This window comes from Platalea leucorodia (genome assembly GCF_965183815.1).
Source record: "Platalea leucorodia genome assembly, chromosome: 4".
Lineage (NCBI taxonomy): Eukaryota > Metazoa > Chordata > Aves > Pelecaniformes > Threskiornithidae > Platalea > Platalea leucorodia.
Window position 1 is genome coordinate 77,648,018 of NC_138826.1, and position 20,019 is coordinate 77,668,036.

The 20,019-nt window shown below is 42.3% G+C and overlaps 1 protein-coding gene across 1 annotated transcript; it reads left to right on the forward strand.

Moving 5' to 3' along the window:
- The first annotated feature begins 1,622 nt into the window (after window positions 1–1,622).
- UBE2N (ubiquitin conjugating enzyme E2 N) lies at window positions 1,623–19,756 on the forward strand. The gene is made up of 4 exons (XM_082309865.1): window positions 1,623–1,726; window positions 17,882–18,128; window positions 18,316–18,456; window positions 19,074–19,756. Exons 1-4 carry the CDS (start codon window positions 1,697–1,699, stop codon window positions 19,112–19,114), a joined length of 459 nt encoding a protein of 152 aa, XP_082165991.1. The 5' UTR covers window positions 1,623–1,696; the 3' UTR covers window positions 19,115–19,756.
- The last annotated feature ends 263 nt before the right edge of the window (window positions 19,757–20,019 follow it).

The following is a 20,019-nucleotide window of genomic DNA, read 5'->3' on the forward strand; positions in this document are numbered from 1 at the left end:
CTATAGTCATTTGGAAGAGCCTTCACATCCCTGTGTGTGATCTGACCTATCTGAAAAAAAAAAAACAAACCCAAAACTGACCAACTAGTAAATCACTGGGACTGCTGCCACCAGAATCAAACAATAAGACACTGTGCATCCTTAGGAGAGCTCTAGCAGCCCAGATTATAATTGTTTATTCTAAGGCACCAGATGTGTTATAGATACTTCAGTATCTGTGAAGCTAGGAAAAAAACAGGCTGATGTGCAGCTGATAAACACATTATCTTAGAAGGGTTTTTCTCCACCTTACAACATTTCTTTCTAGAGATGGGCATTTCACGTTTTTAGGTTAGATGGTAAGTACTGTGAAGGTGCTGAATATAGAAAAGTATCTACTCGGTCTTGTTTAGTAGTAGCAACAGGTTGTAATAATTAGGTAAAATGAAAAATCCACGATTAAAGAATAGTTCTGTGTGTAACTAGCAAGACCAAATTTTGTTGAAGGATCACATCTAAACATGGGCATTTCACACGCTAATGTATGCAAATGAACTCACCCGTCTCCACTGCAGAATGAGGGGGCATTATTGATGAATGCTTTAAGCCCCAATTCTGCAAATGTGTTTTAATGCCCTTCTCTTGGTGTGTGTCACTTCATTGTTGATTTGACCGACTTCAGAGAAAGTTACATCCAGAAAGTTAGAAGAATTGAGTGCTTCAAGGGCTGAGGACGTACACAAGAGTTCACAGAGATTACGGGCTTTCATGAATTGACATCAAGTTTGGAATTACTGGTGCCTTCAACAGCTGGGGATATCAAATAGTGTAGAACAACTCTGTACTTGTTAGTTGCCTTCTGTAGCGCCAATGGCTTAGTGAGGATGATAGAGAAGGAAAAATAGGTAAGTTTTTGGGAAGTATTGTAGGGAGGGTGAAAGAAGGAAGCGCACCACTCTTCTGATGTACACTTCAGGTTATTGTAACCATTGTGTAATAATGTAAATGCCTAAATTTTAGGATATAGAACATGTTTGCAGTATCTGTGACAGGAGTGCTTCAGCAATTACACAGTCCAGATTTGCCAGTGTTGGAGAACTTTCCATTCTACCAGAGCATACAGAACTTATGTGGATCATCTAGAAGTTCTGTTTTTAAACCAGGAGAAAACACTTGACAGGGAATCATAGGTACGCGGGGCCCCATTCCTGGCTGTGCTGCTGGCCTGCTCGGTAACCTACGGCAAATCGCTTCCTCTTTCTGTGCTTCTATTTCCCATCAACAGTGATGCACGGTGCCAGGCGTTACTGTTACTGTGCAGCTGCAGTGGCGTCCTAGGATGCTCGTGTGCGGCGGGTCCGTCCCGCCACCGGGCCGGCGCGGCCTCAGGCAGCGGGCGGCGGCACGCCCCGGCCCCCCTGCCGCCTCACAGCCCCCCTGCCGCCTCACAGCGCCCCCGCCCGCCGCGCCCCTGCCCACGGACAGCCCGGGGATTCCCTTTCAGCCGAGGGGGCCGCCGTGCGCCCGGGGCGCCCCGCGGCAGGGCCGCCGGTGAGCGGCCGCCCCGGCGGAGGGCGGGCGGGCGGGCGCGGCCTACATTTCCCGGCGTTCCGCGCTGAGGGCGGCGCCACCGGAAGCGCGGAGCGGGCTACTTCCGGTTGCGCGCGCGAACCCCGAGCGGAGGCGAGCCCGCGAGCCTGCACCCCGACGAGACAAGATGGCCGGGCTGCCCCGCAGGATCATCAAGGTACCCCCGCCCGCCGCGCCGCGCCGCGCCCTGTGGGGGGCTCGAGGGGCGGCCGGGCCGGACCGGACCGGGCCGGGTCCCGCCCCGCCGTGTCCCGCTCCGCGGGCAGGGCAGGGCTGGGCCGGGCCGGGCGCCGCTTCCGGTGCCCGGGAGCTGGGCCGCGCGGGGGCAGGGCCGCTCCCAGGCCTCCTCCTTCCTCTGCCGGGCGGGGGGCGACCCGTCGCCGGACCCGGCCGCCGCGGGAGGGAGTGGGGGGCGAGGGGCCGCGCCGGGCCTGGCCGCCCCACCGCTTCCTGCGGCCGCCCGTGGGGTCTCCCGGGCCCGGCGGCGGCGTGCGCGGGCGGTCGGGAGCGGCTGGGCCCTGCGGGCGGGCCGGGGGCGGCGGGCGGGAGCGGGCCCGCGCCTCTCACGGTAACCGCCCGGGCGGTGGCGGCGGCGCCTCACGGCCTGTGATGCTGCCGCCCGTCGGGTGCCTGCGCGCCCCTTCCGCGGCCCGGCGCTTGAAAGGCAACGGGCGCCCCGCTCCCACCCCCTCCCGCCGGCGGTGGCAGCGCGGCGCCCGGCCTGGCCCCGGCTCCCCGGCACAGCTCTCGCCGTGTTTGGGCCGGGGGAGCGCAGCGGCGGCGCGGTGCTCGGGTTCCTCCTCCTCCGGTGCCAGAAGGGACAAAACGCAGCGAGCAGTTAAACCTGGGCTGGAGCTGGGCAGCCGTACCGGCACGTACTAGGCCAGCCCGGTTACTACTACGTGCGCTCAGAGCCGTCGGCCCTTACGGTATTAACATACGTTTTCGTGCTGGTGGTTCAGTGTCTTGCTTCAACTTTTGTTTACCAAGCTTTGTAAGGGCTCTCAACTTTGGGGTACTTTCAGCTGCCCCTCCAAGTGCCATTTAAGGTTAAGACTTGAATGATTTGAAGTCATCTAATAGAGATGCAGGGAGCTGTGTTGCACGCTCTTAAAAGATAGCTTGGTCCTGTAGCTAGCGTGGATGTTTGTGCTGGGCTGCTGTCTCCCACTTGGTTTGCAGTGATGTAAATTGAAGCCTTCAAATTGATGATCACTCCCTTTACAAAAGTTACTAAGTGATTCCAGTAGTTCGTTAGCCCTCATAGGAAATAACAGCACCCTTGTTACTTGTTGAAGTGAACTCATGTCACAAATAATTTATAACGCTGTGAAGCTCTCTTGGTTGAGCATGCAATGTTGGCAACCATTGTAAAACACCTGAGTGTAGGTTATGTTAAATACTGGATGAAAAAATAAAACTGGATTTTCTCTGAAAAGTCAAGCTACCTGATAAGGTAAGATGAGGTAAAAATAAGGCTGGAGGAGCATTTATCTTGTGTGAAACAGACTAAACTATGATTACTGCTCAGAATTGTAAGCAGTAAAAGTAAAAAAGACAAATCTTACAGGATGAGTTTGACACTCATCTAGTGCCTTAGTGCGCAGCATGCAAAGCTGAATATATTTCATGTGTGAGAGAGGACAGTGATTCAGAGTACAGTGGAACTGGTATTCATCACAGAGTTGTGGTAGGAGCTCAGTCGTGAGGCTGGTGTCCGTGTTAAATTTTTTTCATAGCTCTTGACAATTCTGAATACAACCAAGAAGTGTACCCACTTGTAAGCTGATGCATAAATTTCCTTCTTGGTGCTTTTGGGTTTTTTCATGCTTTTCTAGAAAAAAACTGGAGCAATTCGCACAACTCACTTCAAAGATGCCTGATGGCGTGGAATGTTTCTTCCTCTCCTGGAGAGGGGAGGTGGAGGGCAGTAGAAGCGAGACCTAGAAACTTCAGATTTCCTCTGGAGGATCTCCCTTAAGAGTTTTTGGGGTTATTATCTGTTGCAGGGTGGTGTGTACGGTGGGTTGCGTATTTCCATGTATGCATTATAAGTTGCCTGCAGCCAGTCTAAAGCTTTTAAATCTTGCATTGGTTGTGTTAGATGAGCAATTCTTTAGCTCCTGTGCTGTGCATGCATTAGGTTGCCAGATGTGCTTACGGTCCAGGACTTGAATCTGACTAGTTAGTGCAGCCTCAAAAATGTGCAAAGTCATATTTTGAAATATCGCAGCTGCAGAGGTGCAGACCTAGAAATATGGCTGCTTGAGTCTTCAGGAGTCTCAAGTGAGAACTGTTTTGACCTTTTCTATCCTGCCAGTCTTGATGTTAAATTTCCTATTGCTGGTTGCCTTAGAGGGAGGGGAGGGTGTGGACTCTGCTGGTAATGAGAATTTGAAAGATCAGGAAAGGAAATGAAAGAGAGAGAGAGAGGAAAGGGAAGAGCTGTAGAAAGGTGAAGTAACTCCAATAACAAGAAGATCTGATTTTCTTTATGCACAGTAATAAATTCGATGATAAATAAGTGGCTTAGGTTACTGTTAGGAAAAGATCTTCACCCTTTGATTCACATGCACCCTTTGTGTTGTCCTCCGAGGGAGACCATCGATGGCTGGTTGGGGATAGGAGTGCATATTTGGACTGTAATGAAGTACAGAATCTAGCTAACCGCTCGAAATGCAGTTGGCGTTCCTCGTCTTGACCGACTGCTGGCAGATGGCCTGGCTCTCAGGTTGACTAGCAGCCCTGTGCTCCTCAGCCTGCTTCTTCGCTATGTGCAGGCTGTCATCGAGCCCAGTGGGAGAGCAGTAGCTTTCCTTGTCTCAGCAGAGAGCTCTATTTATATTTCCAATACTTTCTGCAAATTCAATTAAAAGGTGACAGTATAGATGTTGCAAAGCAGTTGTTACAGAAGATACAGAATTACTCCTGGTTTGCTGTTCTCAGATTACTTAGAAACACAGACTTTAAACAAGTGTGTGGGGGGGAATGATCTGTAAGCTCAAGGGATGACTTGCGCTAGAGTTATGACTTAGTGTTAGCACACCACAAACAGTGAGTAGAAAATGATGATATAGTTTTGAATCTTTAAAGATAGAAGGTTTTCCAATTCTGATTATATCTTGTGAATAGAGAAGAGGTATTTTTATTTTTTTCAGTAGTCCAAAACCAAGGGTCCTCTGAGAATCACCTTGACAAGAAAATTTATTTTATCTTGCATTAATAGAGGTGTTGTATGGCACATTTACATAGATTTGTGTTTTGGTGCTGTAAACTTTCTTCCTGCTACACAGTATTAAAAAGTGAGACTTTGCAATATACACAATAAATAACACCAGCGATTTTTTACTTTCAATTACTTACGACACCAATTCTCTCCAGTGTTGCAAAGTCACGTAGCTCCAGTCAAGTAAGGAGTTGAATTTCATCTGTTTTTTTTTTTTTTTGGCTGACATTCAAACCACCTCATTGCTGTGTCAAGTGCAGTCGGTATATGTGAATGGGATAGGCAATGCTGTCTTGTGTCATCTTTTAAAATGTTTTTTTCTGCTGTTTTCACTGCTGCAGTGATTTCATCATTCATAATTTGATGTCCAGGTCTGTGTGTTAACTGTGTAGCCAGTTGTTAGTAGCACTTCTGTTACAATCACTGCAGCTGCTCATATCATGAAGTAAACCATCTGAAGCAGTATCTGAGACTCCTTCAAATTTTTTTTATTAATGAATTTTTCAGTGTTAAATACTGAGTCTTTGATTTCCTCCCCTGCAAGGTAGCATGGTGTTGTCTGAGATATTCCTTCCTTGCTGTTTACCATGAGAAGCTATTTCCACATTGCTGCCAGTGAGCTCCTGCTTGCAGTATTTTTTGAGAATCTGGGTAACACTTGGACTGCTGAGTTATAAAATGCTACCTCAAATTGTAAGATTTGTGGGAGGTTTTATGGAGGTTCTCATGGTGTATGTGGTGATAGGCACCTACAGTGTTCTGTATTAGAGGTCAGTATAATCAGCTTTATATGTTCTTTAAAATATAAATCAGGTATTTAGTCTGCAACTTCTGAAACTTTCTAGAAGTTCTTAAACAGTATTACTGGCAGCCAACTTGAAGTTTCTCACTTTGTCTTGGAAGCTATGGGTTTCTGGCGCATGGACATCTGTCTCCACATGAAAATTTAAGTCGCCATTACTTTTTGATTTCTCTGACATTGCTGGCCATTTTTTAATTTCCTGTATAAAAAATTTAAGTCAAAAAGACTGGAGGTAAAATGAATACCTTTTTGTAGTATTTTGCATTTGGTGGTTAGGCACAGAAAACATTACTTCTGGACAGTGCTGTTCCTTGGCATTTGTCAGAGAAACTGTGTATTTGGTCTTTGTAATGTCTCTTTGCCCCTTGTATGCTGTTTGAATCTTGTGGATAACATGAAATTTGACAGAAGGGTGAAAATTTCAGGAATTTTCAGAGGGTTTTTTTTGTACTGTTCTTAAAACCACCTTCTCCTGCCCCCCAACAAATGTAGGAAGATAATACATATGCTACTTTGCAACCCTTTTTGAGTCTTCTTGCCAGGTGACTAGTATAGCACAGGCTGGCTGTGGTAGTGGGAGGGGTGTACAGGCAGGTATCGGAAGCCTGAAGTTTGGCAGGACAGATCTTTTGTGGAGGTGTGGGAGGGAGGCTGAGAAGGAGGCTCAGGCCCAGAGAATAAGAAAACTTTTGAGTTAGACCAAGGTGCCAGTTTTAAAAGGAAAACATGGAGTCGTAATGAAAGATCTTAAAGAGGACACTGATAACTTTCCACAGCCTTTTCATTAATGAAGTGTTCAGTAGACACTAGAGAATATAAGAACTGAGGGGAAAAAAACAGCAAATAATCCAACTAGAGGCAAAAATCTTGTTTGGACCACCTTCTTGTAAAGTACTTGAGCAACTTTGAGGTACAAATTCATAGTATGCCAAGCTTTTTAAGTACTGATGCTGATGGTTTTTTATTGCTTTGCATGTGGTTGTTTTATACTGTACTTGTCTGTTATGTTTACGTGGCTTTCAGTGTATCATCAAATTTTTTTTTTATGTGAAGCTAAAACACATTTTCATCGTTACATGTGACTGGTGGGTTAATAGGGGGAAGCAAGTGGCAAATTTTGCAATGGATGGCATTTGGACAGAAGCTCTGTATGAATTATTGTTTGTTTTAACCACACTTTGATAGTTGACTCTGCACTCTCTGTTAATGCAAGGCTCTAATGCAAATGTGCTCCATCGGTATAACCGCAGGAATGGTTTACACTATTAGCTTAGTGACTTTAGTTATGCATCACTTTACTATAGCTGGAGATGCACCATGAAAAGCTTGATCTGTGCTAGTACATAGATAATCCTCTAGGAATTTGCATAGGATCTCAGCTTCACAGTCCCAAAATCCTGTAATCTGCTATGGAAAATTCGAGAATGAGGTCATTCTCAGGGGAGAGTGATGTTGACCTTAAAAATGCCCCTCTCCGTGTTACTGTTGTTTGGCAACAAGGTGGTCTTCCAAGAATGGGTAGATTCTGGATTTTTTTTTCTGGGAAGATGCTGTTACCTGGAGTACATTTGTCTTCATCTCACTGTAAGTGACTTTGCAGTGGTTAAAGCTGTTTGTGTGGGGATGGGAACTGGAGAACTAGAAGTGCATGAGAGAAGACAGTGAGCGATTCAGAGTTCACGGTGCTTGCTTAGCAGAAATGTAGTTTCAAGTTGTTGGACAATTGTCCATAGATTGAGTACTAGTTAATGTTTTCTAAATCTACTGTTCTGCTGTTCTATTCTTGCTTTTTATTTTTTGGTGGGTAGATACAGTTGGGGCTGGTGATGGGGCCTAGGAACCCACAGGGTCATGAAGCATTAGTGTACAGAGACGTTAGCCCAGTAATGAGTCTAGGAAGCGGAGGCATGTGGGATGCTGACAGCCGGGGATTATATGGCAAGGAAGAGAAGAATTCATGTGGAGGCCAGCTACTGGAAACCACAAGTGCAGGCTTCTATTTATGATGTTTGACCTTTGCTTTATAGTTTAATGGGCTTTATTGCTAATTCTTTTTTTCCTGAAAGGCAGACGTTATTTTCAGAAGACTTTCTCCAATGTAGTTGTTTTACAGTGATATAATTTTAATATAAACATTCTGAAATCTCTCTGACAATATGACATCTGCTTAGGTAACCAGTTTATTTTCAGTAATGCTGGTTATAGCCAGTTCTTTACATAATTGCAGCTAATGAATTGATAGACCCTGGAAGAATTTGTGCCAAAATGTGATGTACTGTTACAAAAAGTTTTTGAATCAAGTCTTTGTGGTTTTCTGATGCAGCTTTATCCCTATATGTAGAAGACAGTTTTGACTGATATGTTTCACTTTGTCCTACTGCCTCCCCCTCAAAAATCAAAGCAAAAACATGCATGTGGTTTACCTTCTTGTATGCAACTTATCAGTCCCTGGTGAAGGAGATCAGTGTGATCTTCCCCCCTTATCCCACTCTGACAGAACAGGAAAGAATTGACACTTGGCAAGTGATTATAACTTGTCGGTGTGCCAATATGCTGCTTTAAGTTTCACCCTATGCAGCTAAAACCTTTAGTTTCGGTTTCATACCCCAAAATGAATCCAAACTATTAGATGTAGTTGGAAGATAATGGCACTGGTAGCTGGCAATGGTTTCCTGCCATCAGAATAAAAGTATGAAACAAATGTATGCTGTATGTAGTCTGAATTGAAATGCTAAAGCTGGTGGTGTACTGTGGTTTTTGCAGAGAGCCAGCATGAGGTGGAAAAGTTGCCACCTAGTTAAGTTAGACTAACCTGAAGTTCTCAAGGTGATTAGCCTGCGGTTCATGTTGAGTCGCCTTACTGTATAAACAGATTTAGCCTGGGCTGTGCTGGCACAAGAGTTTGTGTGCCACTGCGGTAAACTTGGACTGAGGGACTGATTTGGCTCAGAACTCTGCAGTAAAGGTTATTTCTTAAGCCAAATCAGTTCTGTGATCTCATTTATTGTTTGACTTTGTAAACGCTTGGGCTGATGAAAGGGGTGCATGGGATGGTGACTGTACAAATTAGCACTGCTGCTGAGAAGTTAGGGCTTCCCATTCAGGCAAGCTGTTGCATTTTGCAAGGAAAGGAAAAGGTGGAAGTAGTTACAGGTGTGAGTGGAGTTGATCAAGAAGGACTGAGAACCAGGCTGAAATGCTGGGGAGAAAAGCAATTTGACGCAATTGTAAACTCAACAGCTGAAGCCAATGAAGAATGAGATAAAGGACGTGCACTAATTTTTAGTCATTGAGAGTGGAACTTAGGTGTAACTTTTTTTTTTAAACCTCTTTGCTTTTTGCTGTTGATGTAGTGACTTTTCCTCTGCTTTAGAAATCTTCCTGGAGGACTTGGCAGCAAATGTCTGATCTCCCCTAGGAAGCAAATATTGAAGAGACTGATGAGCAATCAGTTAAACTGAAAGATATCTCTTTTTTTTTTCCTCATCACATCTTCTCCCACATAAATTGGTATGTGTGGTACCCTCCAAGTGATAAGTGTTATCATTTCAACTATAGCAGCAAATGGAGCTAGTGGCTTTCATTTTAAGTCTGTCATCTCTTTTTGAAAAACTCTATAATTTGTAATATCATCTGTGGAGTCTGAAACTGTCTACCACATCCTCCCTAAAAGTGCTTCTGGATACAACAGTTCAAACACATTTCAGATTAAAAGTTACCTTGTGATTTATGCTGTAGTTGACTTTGGCCAGCTGCTAGATGCCCACGCAGCCACCCTCTCATCCTCCCCACCTCAACAAGGCAGGGGGAGAAAATAAGATTGAAAAGCTCACGGGTCAAGACAAAGACAGGGAGATCACTTACCGATTACCATCACAGGCAAAACAGGCTTGACTTGGGGAAAATTAATTTATTGGCAAGTAAAATAGAGTTGGATGATGAGAAACAGAGACAAAATTAAAACACCACCTTTGCTCCCCCTTTTCCCACACTCAACTTCAGTCCTTCAAGCCCAACTCCTACCTTCCCTGTCCCTGATGGTTGCAGGGGGATGGGGAATGAGGGTTTGTGGTCAGTCCATAACACCTTTTCTCTGGTAGTCCCTCCTCCTCACGCTTTTCCCATGCTCCAGTGTGGTCCTCTCCATGGGCTGCAGTGTGGATGTCTGCTCCACTCTGGTCCTCCATGGACTACAGGGAATCTCTGGAGCATCTCCTCACCCTCCTTCTCTAACCTTGGTGTTCACCCTAGTTTTGCTTACACTTCCCCACCCCCCACCCCCCCTTTCTCTGTGTGATGTTTTCTATCCTTTCTTAAATACATTTTCTCAATGTGCCACTGGCTTGGCTGATGGGCTCAGCTGTGCCCTGCAGCAGGTTTGGTGGAGCTGGCTGTGTCTGGCATGGTGCAGCCCCTGGCCTCTTCCCACAGAGTTCATCCCTGCAGGCCCCCTGCCGCCAATACCTCGACACCTACACCCTGTACATATGCCTAGATGGTTATGCAGTTAAATTAGACCATACCAAATACAACTCTTACGTCCCAAAGAAGTGAGGCAAGTTGATGTGTATTTCTTTCAATCTGGGTGCCTCTTTCATTTTACCAATAACTTTCTTTTAGGCCATCTTGGCACTATTCATGCAGCGTTGCATCCTATTGTTCCTTTTATAAATGACCAAGGCTACCAAAGAAGTTTGTTTTGTAGCCAGCTGTTTGGAGACCCTTGCTTGTAGCATTTACGGAAGACACGTATCAAGAGATGTGCAGGTTTCATTCATTCGTAGTGGTGGAAGATGCTTTTACCCACAGCCAGTGCCAACGGTTCATCAGTTTCTGTTGGAAGTTGCTGTCCTCTGCTAGATGGCAACAGAGTTTATATGCTGTCAGTCAACACTTTTTGGGTTAAAGATCTGGTTAAGAGACCTCAGCTCACTTTTCTTGAGTTGAATTGGGAATGCTGACAGGGTTTGCTTTCTCAGTAGATTTGCAGGGTGGTGATTTCTGGCAAGGGGGAGCAATAGGCACTGGGAGGTGAGCTGTAATTCCTGTTGCAGATTAAGTCTTACTAGGACAAAGATACCCATCCATTCTGTCTTCCCTGATCTGTTCAGTATAAAGCCACCTAGGGTTAGTTGACCCTACAGGTAAAGGTGGATATTGCCTACATTTTTTTCACTGTCTGAAGTAGATTGGAGAGGGCTTGTACTTTGCCTTGGCCTGACAAAGTTGGAAGGGTGTAACCTCTGTCTTAGTACATGATGCTGAAAGTAAATTATGTGACTACTGCATAGAGAATTGAGCTAGTAAATGTGCTGCTGAAAATACAAGGAAAGAATCATTCCCCTGAGAATGCATCTTTGCATAAAGATGTGATATTGTGCCATTTTAAATATTTAACAGCTCTAAGACCTGCAATGTTTTCTCTTTGTGTAAGAGGCCTTATTAATGTTTTCTGTTTTGAAGTTTCAGAATAATTTTATCACAGCTACGTTGACCTCTGAAAGTCTTAATGATGTTATCTGTCTCTTTTTAAGGTCCTAGCATAAAGCTGCTAGTCATAAGGATGCTTTTCTGTAGTCTCAACACTATAAAAGGTTGCTAGATAACTGTTTATAACAAGTAAGAAGATATACAGACTCTTTGGTGTTTAAGGCTGTTATAGATGGATGAAGACTTTAATTTACCACTTTACCATCTGTTACTGAAATTAGCCCTGTTGGTAGTTAAGCTTCTTCCTTTGGAATGAGGAGGTAGCCTCTGCATTTCCTTTTTAGGTTGGTTAGAGAATAGTAATCTGTTATGTTCGTATCTCACTGTGATTAATGCTGTAGTCTCAACTCTTTAAACCAGCCCTTTAACCAAAAGGAGCAGTCTGTTCTCCCATCCTTCTGACAGCATGTGTTTGCACCCTCCTTCTTGTTGGCACAGCTGTTTGCATGGACATGTGGTGAACTACATCAGGGACTCTTCTCTCTTGCATGATTTTTTTTTTTCTTTTTTACTTCCAGATCGGCTACATGCTATGTTTCACCACGAGGCTGAGGGACAGCTATACAGGCAAAAGTGAAGGTGCATAATAGGCTGAGGTGGAAAGGCGGCACAGCTTTTTTTCTTCCTTTCCCCAGTGGCTGCTCATTTATCAGCTTAAAATGTTCAGGCTTTGTAAGGTGTTGGGATTTCTCTAAGCTCCCTTTGTTCTAAAGGATTTTATGAATTTCACCAGGTGATTTCACAGTTGATATTAAAGGATTGTGTAGAGCAGAAGACCATGTTAGATTCTGTCAAAAAGTGTGTTCCTTCAATTGTAACATCTCAGTAAAGACTAGCGTATTTAACTTGTGGACTAATATGCAGAATTTTGTACTTACTGAAGGTAACTGTATAGCAGTAATATTGAATATGAAATAAGAAAACTCGGGCATCAGGAAATTGGATGTGCAGACAGCTGAATTACGAAGCAAAGCAAATTTGGCTGAAGACATGGAGCTTGGATTTCTTCTTTGAGCCAGTTTGTGCTGACTCTGCAAGCAAGCTTCTTTCTTAAATTCTAATGGCCTTCATACAGTTGCCTTAAAGTTCCCGTATTTTGTAGGTGCTAGATATTGATTTGTTCTTAACTTTTTTAGCCCCGTCCCTTGGCAGGCAGTGTGAAATTTGTGGTGATTAACTACTGCCATAGCACAGGGAATGGAATTGCAATTATTTTTCCAAGCAAAGAATATAGTACTCCTTTCAAAGAAGCTTCAAAAATTGTCTAATCCCATGCAACGATTTCTTCCTTCACTACTGGAGTGGTCTCTGTCAGACAGGTGAAGCTTTAGAGGTTTCTGTTCAGCTGCAGTGGCTCTGCTCTGTAAGAAATAATGTTTGGTTGATTTTTTTTTTTCCCCCTCCCAAATACGTGCATACATGAGTGTTCTGATTGTAGTTATTTGCCAATATGCCACTGTCTGATCCTGCCTTAGTCTGTTGATAGCAAGTAAGGCTTCTGAAGTAGCTTTTTGTTTCCAAAAATGAAGCATACAAAAATCTTTTTTTGGTTGACTGAGGTCTTGGCAGCTTGAGGCTTTTATAAACACTTCTGCAAGACTGGAAGTGATTAGAATAGTATATTTCTAATGGATTCCTTCTTTGTATGCTCGTTCATATCTGCATGTGCTCTAACAATTGATTTTTGTGCACGTCTGTATGGAAGCATCTTCTGGGTTGTTCAGTTTACTTTCTTAAAGAAGGGCCCTGTCTTGTTCTGGGTGTATGAACCAGGAGAATCCTGGTGGTTGTGTCTGTTTTTCAGTAACTTTTCTTTCCTTCCACTGAAAGCAGGATAACCGAGCAAAAGCTCAAAGAATGAAACATAACCCCCTGCAAATTGATCTCTTGTGTTTGCGTGGCTTCTCTCACTCTTGGCAACCCAAAAACCCTCTCACCCCCACCTCCTGCTCTGTTGGTCTCTTCTAAAGATCACAGTGCGCTCTCTTCCTGAGGCGTCTTGTCCTCACAGGTTGAGGGTTTCTCCCCCCTTGGGTACAATTAGTTTTCAATTTAATGTCTTCATAGAAGAATAGCTATGCAGAATGTCAGCTACACCATCTGTCCCATCCCTATCATCTGTCACTCTACTTCAGGCCACCTGTGTTAATAAGAAAAGCTTTGCTTTTGCTTGTCAAAACACCTTCAACACTTCTATGTTTTTTAACCACTTAATTAAAAATAAGAAAGATGAAGGGGGGGGGGGGGCATAGCCAGTTCTGAATGACAGTGGTTTGTGTGTGTGGTTTTTTTTTGTTTTGTTTTTAAGGTACTGACTGGCATGTATCTGCATTTTGGGTTTGTTAATTTTCTTTAGTCAATGGAAGTTATGACATTAACTTGGAACTGGAAAAAGTGGAGTAAAAGCAGGAGTGAGAAGAGAGGTCAGTCTAAAAACATTGCACAGTATGACAAATAGAAATAACTGCCTATGGCAGCATGGGATACTTCATTAAATGCTTTAGAGCTCAAAACATGTCCTGAAATCTCTTCTGTGAAACTTACTTCAATATGCTAACAGAGAGCTAATAAGAAACACTATAAAGTGCTGCTCTGGAACGCTTCTTTGATGGAAACTTGCGTTCCCATGAAGACAAAATTAACTGCTCTACTGTAACATTTATTGTGAGCAGCAGAACTGCAAAACCTGGTGAATTTGTGCTTTTTCCTCTTCATCATATTAGTATTTGGGTGTCCCAGCTCTTTTTATCCTTACTGGCAGGATTTTTTGCGAGGCAAGAATAGTACATACTTGGTTGGAATAAACTGGCCAAACAGCATGTAATATCAGAGTTCTTTATGTCTTTCTCTTCAGTAGCACTGAGCTTGGTTTCTGTCTTAGCCACTGACAGCTTACAAAATGTACAGAAAAGTTGAAATTGGACAAAGGTGGCTTTGGGGAGAAAGGAGGAAGTAACAGATTGCACAAACCCCACTTCCTCAGCTAAAAACCTGTTAGAAAGATTTTTGCCTAAGAAGATACTGGAAAGCGAAGTATTGCATGTGCTTGATCTTCCTGATTAGTTAAAAAAGGTGGGAAGTAAAAAGTTTAATTACAAGTGATTTATTTATTTATTTTAACATGTTTGAAAGACTGTTTTTAATTGGGTAACCATCCTCTGGGGAAAGTAGTATAAAATTACAAACTAAGATCAACATGTAATTAAACATTTCCTTGTTTGTAGATTGAATCCACATCTCCTGAGTCTCTTGTGGGTGACTTGCAGGGTGGTTTGGTTTTTTGTTTGTTTGTTTTTGTGTTTGGTTTGATGTTTGTTGTGGGTGGTTTGTTGTTTTTTTGGGTTTTTTTTTTTGTTTTTTTTTGGTAATAACACTTAAAAAAAAATCTTTAAGCAGTTCAGTTTCCTGATCTGGTGCATAGTGTTGCCCTGTATAGTGACAACTGTTTCTCTCAAATATGACTTATTTCTCCAAGTCTCATGGCAAATCAAATTGATTTTAGTATCAGCATGTCTTTAACTGGCCATCTTAGTGTAAAATGTGGAAGTCAAGTCCCTGCTATCACCTTAGAACTGGACCTACTTGTATGTTTAAGCCTACTATATGCTTAGACCTTAAAATGTAACTTTTTGATTAGTTTCTTCCTTTTTGTTCCTTTTCCATGGTTTTCCCCAAAATATTTGAAGATATTATTATAAATTTCTTCATAATTGAAGGGCAAAAGCCTTATTTACTGTCAGAATTTAGCAGGTGGTGTTGATGTATTTAAGTACAAACATTTCACATTCTTTTAATAAATGGCATCTTTCTTGTGTTTTTCACAGTCTAGCAAGCTTGTTTGTGTTATACGGTTTTAAAAAGATGCCTGGTCTGAACTGAAGATTCTTCTCAGCTTTTTGCATAATACGGTAGTGATGTATGTTCACAGGAGTCATGACCTATCATTTTTGTCTGTGTCAGAGAAGCTTAGCCTGGTGCTTGCTCTCGCGGCGTGATGGCTGCATCAGAGCCTGGCGGGTATGAAAGACGAATGTCAACAGATTCCCTCACAGATTTCTTGCAGGTCTTCCTCCTCATCTCTGTTTGAAAACCGCTTCAATTATGCCGATAGCGGTGGAGCTCCATGCATGGTGCAGGAAGCGAGGCGTGCTTGCTTAAAGCATTTTTCATCTAATATTCATGTTCCACAGGGGGCCTGTATGGGTCCTGAGTAGCCTCAGCACTAGTGTAGCTGTATGCAGCATAAATGCTTTTCTTTGCACTCCCCTTTTCTGTGGTGTTTTATAGCAAGATAACTGTGGCCACATAATGGAGAGGCATAAAGGGCTACCTGAACATGATGACATGCTAGCAGTGGTATAGCCCCTTCAATCTAATGCGGTACCTCGATTAAAAGAATAATTTTCCTCATTGTTTATTGACAAGTGGTTTTCAGTGGCAGAATGTGCCGCTCGCAGCCAGGCGTTGCTCCCTCAGTTACACTGGCAGGTAGAAGTGCTGATGCTGCTGCCAGAGAACTGCTGATTCTGGGTTATTTTAAGCCAGGATTGGCTGCCCAGTGTGGTTACAGTCAGCATACTGGCATAACTAGGGAGGCAGCCTGGGTACCAGAATGACTGAGTGGGGGCTAGGGACTGCTGAGATCAGCCCAGCTATTAAAAATGTGTTATCCTTATTTAAAAAAAAAAAGTCTTAATTTTGAGCATGCCCATAAGAACCAAACCCATGAGTTGCCTACTGGGGTGTATCTGGCAAAGTCCAGGTGGTAGCAGCTGTGAAGAAGTTTAAAAATTGGGTCTTTTTGTTAAGTTCTTTCTTTTTTAATTTCAAGTTGCCTTGCTGTATTAGTTCCTATTTGGCATAAGACACTGTTTCCTCTGCCAAAACTGTCAAACTGTAAGAAGTATATGACCCTTAATAGGTGGAAATCCAGATTGTCCCATTTACCTGCGGCAGCTCTTACATTGAAACCTTGCTGAAAGAAATGGAGAATGTTTTATGCATTTACAGGGATAATCTATAGTTTCTTACTCACTGACTTTCATACCACTGAACTACAGCTTTAAGCATTTGTTATAACTGCTTTTCTACAGAATTACTGTAGAACACAAATTCTGAGTATGGTATAAATTTATGTGTATAATTTAAAAAAAATATACTTGCAGAAGTGAGTGTAGACAGTACTAAGAAGGTTGGATGTCCCTCCAGTAAGGTGTAGAAGTGGCATTAGCTGCTAATGCCTATGCAGATAAGTAGGCGATATGCAGTCACAACATGGAATTAGACCAGATAGATTTATTTTTATGTTTGTGCACGTACGTAGTAATAATTTCAATATTATGATTTGTAGGACCTTGACAATTTTGAGATGAATAACTGGATTTTGGTATTAATTACGGTGACTTTGATTATTTGATTATTTTTTGCTAAAGTGAGGTGTTATTTAGCTGCATCAAGACAGCCATATCGCTTAAATGCTGTGTGAATTTATTTCTACAAAATGCCAGTATTGTAACAGTCCGGTTATGTTTGAAGATTGTATTAAGTCAAGTAGAGGTGATCTATTTTGTGCTTGTATCATTGCTAGTGTAGACACGCAGAATAAATATGCTACAAAACTAGAATAATAAATTAATATTACACCTACAAGCTACCATTTTTCTTCAGTAGAAATGGGATAATTTTTCTTTGTGAAAGACAACACAGAAAGATGGTGAAAAAATTAACTGTACCTAGTAAAAACAAGCTAGAGGAAAAGCAGGAAATGGGGCTAAAATTACCTGAGGAAACGAGGCTTCGTCAGGACTTCTTGTCTCTGCCTAATGTCCTGTTGCCCGTTTCGGCCTTGGGTTCTTTTTTGTAAGAAGGAGCAGAATGGTGCCTGTAAGACTTGCGACGGCTGACAGCAGAGGAGAGGGAAAAACGTACGGGACTCGGTCGCTCTGTCCGCTCAGCGCATCAGCAGGATGGATGGTCAGAATGTGGGTAGCTCTTAGCTGTGTTCACAGCGTGGTGTCTGTAGTAGGATCGGTGCTGCGGGCAGAAGAATTGAGCAACAAAGAATACAAATCTCTGCAGGAAACCAGGCTTCCCTAATTTTACAGAACAACTTGCCTGTCTCCTACTGTTTGTTAGGGTGACTTTAAACATGGTCGTATGTAGGCTGAGAGCGCTCACACCAAGGCTATTTATGCATATATATGTGTAAATATATAAAATGTCTTTATAAACACCTTTAGTGTTGCAGCAGAATAGTACTTTGAATTCTTCAAAGTTGAATCTAATTCCAGTACAAATGTTCATCATCATAAACCAGTCCACTCTTGCTAGAGTGAATCTTGAGCACTTTTCTGTGAGCGATTGGCCCTTTTGGTTTTTCACTTATGGGATTTTCTGTTTAAGGTACAATGGGAAATGGTTTTGGTATTTTTACTTTGGTATTCTTTAAAGTGCTTTTAAGTATATTGAAAAATAACAGTTTGGCACTAGTTTAATCAAAAGTTAAGAAATTTCTTGAGAACAGCTTAATTATTATCTATTACCTTGAGCTATAGAAGCACATGCTATTACAGCAGATGAGGGATCCGAAAGGAGATGCGTACCAGTTTACCACATCCTCATCTTCTTTCTGCAGATGTTCTTTGACTTCAAGATATTTGTCTAACATGATAATTTCTGTGGATGTAGGCAAATAACTCATAATGAATACTTGTTGTTTTTAAAATAGTTTGTACAGGTCATGTTTATTTTAAATGGGTTGTAGTTGTTAACGTTGCCTCTTCTTTTTCTTCTAGGAAACCCAGCGCTTGCTGGCAGAGCCAGTCCCTGGGATAAAAGCGGAGCCAGATGAAAGCAACGCACGTTATTTTCACGTGGTCATTGCAGGTCCACAGGATTCCCCCTTTGAGGGTGGGACATTTAAACTTGAACTATTCCTTCCAGAAGAATATCCAATGGCAGCTCCTAAAGTACGTTTCATGACCAAAATTTATCATCCTAATGTAGACAAGCTGGGAAGAATATGTTTAGATATTTTGAAAGGTAAGTGCTACCTTGTTTTCTTTCTTTTGATGTTACTAAGTACAGAAACTTGTAGACTGACCCTAAAGAGAGATTTCATTTGTTTAAAGAATACCTTGCTTATTTTTTAATCTGGGAGAGGAAAATTTGCTCTTTCTGTAGACTGTGATGAGTGTGATGTTTCATACTGCTATAAATGTCTCTTCAGATAAATGGTCCCCAGCTTTGCAGATTCGTACAGTTCTGCTATCAATCCAGGCTTTGTTAAGCGCTCCCAATCCAGATGATCCACTAGCAAATGATGTAGCTGAGCAATGGAAGACCAATGAAGCCCAAGCCATAGAAACAGGTGATGTGTCTTATGCTTTTTTTCCTAGCTTTAGGAAGTAGCTGATTACTAACTGGTTGGGGGATATAAATCCTGACCTCTCGTTTCATGTCTGCAACTTGCAGAAACAATTACTGCATGCAGTCATAGTCCAAGTGCCCTGAATGTGCCTGCGGTGGTCTATTTTCAAGTCTGTGAGGCCTGATGGAAGAAAAGCGCTCTCTTGATCTGTTTTATCTTGAGTTTTCATGTTCCTAAATTGCGAGCATGTCTTATTTGGACTCGTGGAAAAATAAAGTACACACCACTACTTCTTCTGTAAAGCTTAAGGAACAGATTATCGAGTTTCAGAAAGTACCTCTCTTCCATACCTGCTTCTGTGGCAGGTTGTAATGGATTGAAATAATTATTACATTATGCTTCTTCACTTTTGGATCCACTGCAGTCGAGCCACTTCAGCAGCTGTCAACTTTTGTGTATTATAGGAGTTCAAAATTGCACCTAAATCTCAGCACTGATATGTTTTTTATACTTGCAGCAGCGGTATAAAAGTGATCTTTAAAAATAAGTGTTTTAAATGACTTTAATAAAGCCTGAAAAATATATCTTTTCTTAAATGTGTTTCTTTTTCTTTACAGCCAGAGCATGGACTAGGCTATATGCCATGAATAATATTTAAATGCGCTTTGAACATCAAGTGTGCATCACTTCTCCTGTTCTGCCAAGACCTCTTCCTTTTTTGTTTGCATTTAATGGACACAGTCTTAGAAACATTACAGAATAAAAGCCCAGACATCTTCAGTCCTTTGGTGATTAAATGCACATTAGCAAATCTGTGTCTTGTCCTAAACACTATTGTACCGCATGAGCAGAGGCTAGAAGTATCATCTGGATTGTTGTGAAATTGTTTAAAAGCAGCAGCACATTTCTGCTTTTAATCATTTTTCCCATCATGGTTTAAGTATCAGCACTGTGAATGAAGGTAGGCAGGGTTAGCTGTGGGGCTTTTTGTTTTAATTTTGTGGGCTCCTCCTCCCTTTTTATGGTGATGCTAATTGCATTGGTAAAAGCAGCTAACCAGTTATACTTTAGAATATACCCTCTAGCCCAGTCTAACTTAGACGCTGTAGATGGACAAGCTTCATTGTTTGAACAAAAAATGGGAACATTAAACATCCATCACCTTCACTAATAATATTGTGATTCTGCTGTCAAGTGTAGAAAAATCCCTCCAAGAAAAAGCTTGTGACCATTTTGTATGGCTTGTCTGGAATATCTCCTGTAAATCTTATGTTTTAGTAAAATATTTTTTGTTATTCTACTTTGCCTTTGTACAGTTTATTTTGCTGTGTTTTCATTTCTCTAATGTGACAATCGTATTTAAAAAAAAAAAAATTGAAACCAGAATTGACAATTTGTCTTCACCAGTCTGACAGATTAAACAGTAAAGAGGTGGAATTCACAAGATTTTTTTTTGCTTCTGTTTGCTGACTTTTTTAATTAGCTTGTGTTACGTGGGTGACCTTACCTGGCCAATTCAATATGAAATTGCATTTGGAGTGACTTTTAGAAACAAGTCTCTGA

Coding starts and splice junctions, on each gene's coding strand:
- UBE2N (XM_082309865.1), top strand. CDS start 1,697: ATGGCCGGGCTGCCCCGCAGGATCATCAAG. Junction 1,727..17,881: donor TGCCCCGCAGGATCATCAAG/GTACCCCCGCCC, acceptor TTTTTCTTCTAG/GAAACCCAGCGCTTGCTGGC. Junction 18,129..18,315: donor ATGTTTAGATATTTTGAAAG/GTAAGTGCTACC, acceptor ATGTCTCTTCAG/ATAAATGGTCCCCAGCTTTG.